Consider the following 6,417-nt stretch of genomic DNA (forward strand, 5'->3'; position numbering starts at 1 on the left):
CGGCCAGCGCCGCAGCTACGAGGCCTTTCACACGCCTTTCTCGGTGTTTTCCCCAGAAGAAGGAAGAACCCAGCTTCACGCCGGAGGACGCCGTCCTGGCAGCCGTTGGCATGGTGAAGTGCAGCCCTGAGCGCGGGCTGCTGGTGTCAGAGAGCATGGTGCTGGCGCTGGAGGAGCTGATCCAGGCGTGCTGTGGTGAGCGGCGTGCGCCGGTGAGGCTGGGGGACGTGGCAGCCTCGAGAAGGGAAATTCCTGAGGCTTTTGAAGTGTTGAAGTTAGGGAGAGCCTGCCCCGTGACACTGATGGAGTGTGGTGTTTTTCCCCTAAACAGTGGGAGTCTTGAGCATCACTTCAAGTGGGTGTGTGCCTCTCGCTGCTGTAAAGGGACTTCCCAGTCTGATGTCAAAACTCTTTTATTTTGCTTTTTGGTAGCAAGTAGAAGAAAACACCTCGTTATTGTGCATCAGCACTTGAAATGCTGTGAGCAGCTGGAGTCCTTACATGCTGGTGGTTAGTGCTAGGCCTTGCTTCTCACTTCAGGAGCCTGTCCCTTGACACTGGTGCACTTCACGTGCTTCTCTTCAATGGATTTTTTTTCTGTTTAAGTAAAATATATCCTAGTTGGACCACAGTTTGCAGGGGGGTTTTGTTTAACAAGTTTATGTAAACAGGGCACGCCAGAGTAACTGATAACGTTCGTCCATTTCAGAGTATGTTTGTTTTTTCCAGCTGAAGATGAAGGTGTCCCCGTGGTTCTGGTGTGTGGCCCAAAAAACACTGGGAAATCAACATTTAACAGATACCTAATTAATCTGTTACTGAATCGGTGAGTCTTTTCATGTTCTACAAGTTTTTAAGTCCTGCATAGTTTTTTAGAGAAGGAAAATAAAACTACCTGCCAAGATTCTTAGAAGAGCTGTTAGGACTGGAAGGTGGATGTCTTTTAAAAACAAACAAATGAATTCAGAAAATATGCATTCTTTTCTTGGATTACTTTCAGAAACGTTGCCAACTGAAACCTTTCTATTGAAACACTACTAAATTGCTGTCTTGGAGTATGTGAACTAATTGGGCACTGAGCATTTAGGGTTCAGTCAGGAACTGGGGAGTTCTAACACTTGAAAAACAAACAGCAGTAAGTTTTAATTTGTTAGTGTCTTTGAAGATTATTGGCAGAGCAAGGTGTCCAAGCTTATTCCTCTGACCCACTGCATGCTTCAAATAAAGATTATCAAGTCTGTATATCTCAAATGTCTGGTCTCGGGGTACCCAGTTACCATGGGAGGGGTGGGACGCTGGTTGGTAGCACCTCTGATTATTGCTGTAGCTGGGTGGGTGTGGAGCTGCTGTGGTCTCATACTGAGTGGTGGGGGAGCCTTTCACTTCATACCTCCTCAAGTAAGGGAAGGAGAGAGACCTTTAATTGTGTCCAAGAATTTAATAGTGGTTTAATTGTGTCCAAGAATTTAATTTTGACGACCTGGAACAAAATCAGATTGTGCTTCTAATGTGTTCCAGGTCGTGTCCTGTGTCTTGTTGTAGTGGATGCTAATATAGGGGCTTCTTTCACTGCAGCCTTCCCTCGGTTGAATACATGGAATGTGACATAGGTCAGACCGAATTCACACCGCCCGGATGCGTGTCTTTAAGTAACGTAACAGAGCCAATTCTTGGTATGTGTTTTACCATTTTCTGCAGTTGCTGGAAACCTTTTTTATTTCCCAAAGGTGCTTTCTGAGTAGAGGGTGTACTTTAGGGGAAGTTGCCACGTCTGTCAAAGGTGCATATAGAAAATAAAACAAAGGCTGTAAAAGTTTTCTTGCTAAGGCTGTCTGAGCTCCATATGAAAATCTTGCTCAGTAACATGGAGCTCTTCTCCCTGCTTGTTTATTCTGTTTTAAAGAGAGAAGATGACAGTTGTTTATAAGGTGGTGGAACAAGCTGTGGCATGTCAAAGTGGATTTGCAACCTTTCAGGTTTGAAAGGTCTCCTTGGGAAAATCTTTACTGGTTGTCTATAAAGGATATGGCCAGACTGGTTGACTTTTTCGATAGTCTGTCATAAAGGCTGTTTTGAAATTCACAAATGTGTGACCAGTTGTTTAAAAACAAAACCAAAACCAAATCCCAAACAAACAAAACTCCTATTGCGAGTGACAGACAGGTTTCCGTAGATGCAGGCTGTTAGCGTGTGCGAGGACGTGTGAGCATGTGAAAAGAGGACAGATGATTTCGTAAGGGATTGCATGTGGGTGCTGCAGGGATGGGAGGTTTTTTATTTGACTTGCTGACACCACTGAAGGTTTACTGCTTGCTTTTTTCAGGTCCACCATTCACTCATCAGCAAACGCCCCATAAGATGGTGTATTATGGACAGACTAGTTGTGAGCAGGACACGGAAAGATACTTGGATGTCGTGAAGTACGTGTTCAGCTCCTACAAGAAGGAAGTGCCTTTAATCATCAACACCATGGGCTGGGTGAAAGGTGAGCAGGATAAATCTGTTGTCAGGGTGGTGTGGAAGGAAGATAATAATCGTAGTGGTACGCAGCCACGCTTTCTAGAGAGTCCAGAGCCAGGAAATGCGGCTTACCCTCCTTCAGCCAGTGTTGGTCTTCTGTAACAGTGTCCTGACCTGTTTATGTCACGGCAGCAATCGTGTTTTCTCTGCTCCCTAAAGGTGAGGGGTTGCTGCTGCTGATCGATACCATTCGGCTGCTGTCGCCCAGCCACATTGTTCAGATGGATGTGTACGACTGGAAGGCGATGGCTCCGCTCACCCCGGAGTACGTTCACCTCACTCCCGGCCTCTACACCAAGGGCAAACAGCAAGCCAGGTGCAAGCAGCTGGATACGAGTGAGGTGGAGAGCTGGAGGCTCTCTGAAGGGGAGGGAGATGCATCAGCTCCCGAGTTCAAGTTGCTGTATGTCCATCCCGAATTCCCTCGAGCAGGGGTTGCAGGTGAAGCGTAAGTAGAGAGTTCAGCGCTGTGCGGTGGTTACTGGCCTTAACGAAATGGTGCAGTCCTGACAGTAAAGGCTCTTGCTTTGCTTTGGCCTTGAGAGCTCCATTAAATCAGTCAGAGATCAGCAGTTTACTTGCTTGGGTGTTGTGTTGGGGTGGTGTTTGTTTGGGTTTTCTGGGTATATTGGTTGGGGGGGGGGTGTTGTTTGAGGGGAGGGTTGTTCCTACTCTGCTCTATTGACTCCTGTCAGTTACTTACTTCTACACTGGGCATAACATTCACTTGGGATCATTGAATATTACTCCTCCTTTTTTTCCTAACTGGGAGGTTCCTTAGCTATTATCCAATAGGCTTTATTTTAAAAAACCTAAACCACCAGCCTTGTTAATTTATGCCTTTCTAAAGTTGAAACAATGCCCTAAATCCGGTTATTTTTCCAGGCGAGTACACAGCGGCGTCTTGCGTGACATGTCCATACTGGGTTACCTGGGCCAGCTGCAGTCCCCAGACGTCGGGACAGTGCTTCCCCTGCACACTCTTGTGCCCTACCAGGTAAATGCACATTTTTGGAGGGCTGGGAGGTGTTGCAGAGAGCCTGGCTCATGGTAACTGACAGTTCTGCTTGTGCTGCAAATGGTTTTCGGAAGAGGGAAGAACACTGTGTAATCTGCAAAAAGATACCCTCAATAAAGCTGTTATCTAGAGTGAGGTTTTTGTTGAGGTGTCGGAGTGGCACAGAGTTTTCTGGTGCTGAAACTTGTGTTTGCCACCGAGATAACGTCTGTCTGTAGATGTGGGCTGGGAGCTTTCAGATCTTGTGTGCTTTGCATTATCTTATCTCTGCGCTCAAACTGGATTAACGCTGAGCCCATGATACAGTTTTTTTTCTCCTCGTTTTCCCCCCTCAGGTTCCCTTCAACGCTGTTGCGCTCAGGGTCATTCACACCGACGTCGCTCCCACCAACATCATGTACGCGGTGAACGCCAGCTGGGTCGGGCTCTGCAGGATACCGGACGAAATCAAATGCCAAAGTGACGGGCCGGTCCTGCTGACACAGACACCGGTCTGTGATTGCCTCGGCTTCGGTGAGCCAGCCCGGGGAACCCTCAGCTGCCTCCTCACCTGTCGTGTTCTGACAGATAGGTTGCAGAGTGACAGAATTGCCTCTGCTCTTTGGAAAACAATTGGAAAAGTGGGATGAGATAAAAGAATAATCATGTATTGGCTTCGAGTTCTTTGGTTTTCATTACCTGTGGTGACAGCTGTGGGGAATGTCACCGAGCGGCGCCTTTTGTAACCTGCTTCTCTCACTCTTTAGTACCTTGATGGTTTATTTGCTCTCCAATTCATATTCTCAAAAGCAGATTCCATGTGGCTTATGCAAAATTCCTGTAGTTGTCTGTCAGTTTCCTCCTGTGACTTGATTTAACATTGGGCAGTTAGCTGTTTGTACCTGTGCTGAGGTACTGGAAAAGCAGGACGCGGCGAGCCAGCTTTTTCTTCAGTTGTGTCTCAGCTCCTTCTCTTGGTTCTACAAGAGCTTTGCCTGTGTCTGGTTACACAGTCCGAAATGATCAGGTGGAGTCGGACTGACCTTTGTGTGCTTTTTCAGGGATTGTCCGAGGGGTTGACATGGAGAAGAAGCTTTACCACATCCTGACGCCAGTGCCTCCGGAAAACCTGAGGCTAGTGAATTGTCTGCTCCTTGGAAATATTGCTATCCCAAACTGTGTTCTCGTGGGCCAGGTAGGAGCTGCACAGGAAGAGGGTGGGAGCTGGCTGACACGTTTTCCATTTGCTTGTTTCGGAGGCTTGTGCGTGCCCAGGGATGTCTGGGCAATAGCAGATGGTTATCTCGTTAGGAAATTGTCCGTAAGGCATAGAAACGAGGGAGAGGGGAGCGTACTTCTCGTGTTTCAGATACCAGAGCAGGGTTTGTTGACAGCTTGCTGCTTCCCGCTGTCAGCTCTGTCAGGCTCCAGAGGAAAGTGCTTCCCCTTCCATTGAAGAGACAAGTTCCTGAAGCTGTTTCTTGTTTTGTGTTTCCTCTTTTTCAGCAAGGAGTTGATGGAGAGATCCCCTACGTCACATCCGATTATAACTACAGCATCTTGGGGTCTGGGAAGCTTAAAAAGAAGAAGCATTTCAAGAGGAGGGAGTACGTGTTCGACTGCGATTACACCTGAAGCCTTGGCCGCCTTGGACCCTGGGATTTGTTTTATATGGAGACGGGCAAGAGCCAGGTGTGGTCACAGAAAGAAGCCCTGGGGGCTGCAGAGCTCTGAGGGACCCTGGGCAGGTGTCCGGTGTAGATACTACAGCATGTCCGGTTTTTATAATGTTTTATATTTTCAGTTTGTATTTGGATGTTTTGTAATAAATATCTATTTAAAACGTTGGTTTGGCTTGGATTTTTTCCTCAGCCCGCGTCGACTTGGACACACGCAGCTGACAGGAGCCGGGGGTGGTTGTCATCGAAGGGCTCTGCTGCGCGGTTCTGCCGTGGAAGTCCAGCCGTGGTTGGCTCTGGCTCTCGGAGGGTGATCCGCGGTGGTGTGAGCCTGACTCCGGCGTGGCTGTAACCTGGGCTGCTCGTGGTTTGGGGAGCAGCCTGCGCCAGCGGTTCTCTCCCTGGCGCTGTGGCTGACCCTTGTTGTTGGGTGTTTCTCCTCCAGGAAGGAGTAAGTTAGGAAACCCTCTCTCCTTGGGTGACCGCAGCCGCTGGAGGGAGTCAGCCACTCGCCGCTGTCTGGGCTGTCGGTGGGTGGGTGGCTGCTGTCTGTCCCTCCGCAGCTGGGGACACTGCTGTACCCTGCCTCACCATGTACCCCATCGCTGCGGTTGCAGCTCAGCACCTTGGGCGCTGGTCTGGGACGAGCTTGAGTACAGGTGAGATGTGTCCCCCAGCTCTGTCGCGATAGATCGCGGTACGGGTAGAGCGGCAGCGGGGTGCCTGGTCATGCCAGGCTGGTTCCCTGCTCTGCCCCTCGGGACGGGCTTCCTTCATTTCTCTATTTATTTAATTTCCAGCTCTCCAGTGTGGCAGCGATTTGCTCCCGAGTGGGAATGAGGCTGGTGGGAGCCACGCAGAGGTGAGTGAGTGTTTTGGGCCGAGTCAAGGAGCTCTTTGGGAAAACCACTTTCTGAGTGGGTAATGACCAGCGTGTCAGGTGTTTAATGGATCCTTGGCTGCAAAAATAACCTGGCTTCTCCCCGGGACTGCTGCTGACGTGGCGTGGCCCTGCCCGTGTCCCAGAGCAGGGGGACAGTCCGGCCCTGGGGTTTGCAGCCCCCCAAAATGAGCGCTTGTTGAGATCCCCTGTAGGCAGGTCTCCTCTGGAGGAAGGAGGGATGCGGCGTGCCGCTCGGTGCCAGATCTTTTTGGCTGTTGGCTTCTCTGGGTGTGAGTAATCTGCAAAAAATGTTTTTATCGGGCTTGTGAGATTTCCCA

The 6,417-nt window shown here is 49.4% G+C and overlaps 1 protein-coding gene across 1 annotated transcript; it reads left to right on the forward strand.

Annotated features, from left to right (window-relative positions):
* Positions 1-38: 38 nt before the first annotated feature.
* NOL9 (nucleolar protein 9) lies at positions 39-5,296 on the forward strand (the record flags this gene model as incomplete). Its single annotated transcript, XM_010166015.2, has 9 exons — positions 39-195; positions 730-826; positions 1,576-1,673; positions 2,324-2,485; positions 2,680-2,968; positions 3,406-3,517; positions 3,874-4,051; positions 4,579-4,712; positions 5,024-5,296. Coding segments are annotated over 9 exons (1,356 nt in total), but the record flags the coding sequence as incomplete, so codon positions are not given.
* Positions 5,297-6,417: the final 1,121 nt, after the last annotated feature.

This window comes from Antrostomus carolinensis, unplaced genomic scaffold (genome assembly GCF_000700745.2).
Source record: "Antrostomus carolinensis isolate BGI_N321 unplaced genomic scaffold, ASM70074v2 scaffold27654, whole genome shotgun sequence".
NCBI lineage: Eukaryota > Metazoa > Chordata > Aves > Caprimulgiformes > Caprimulgidae > Antrostomus > Antrostomus carolinensis.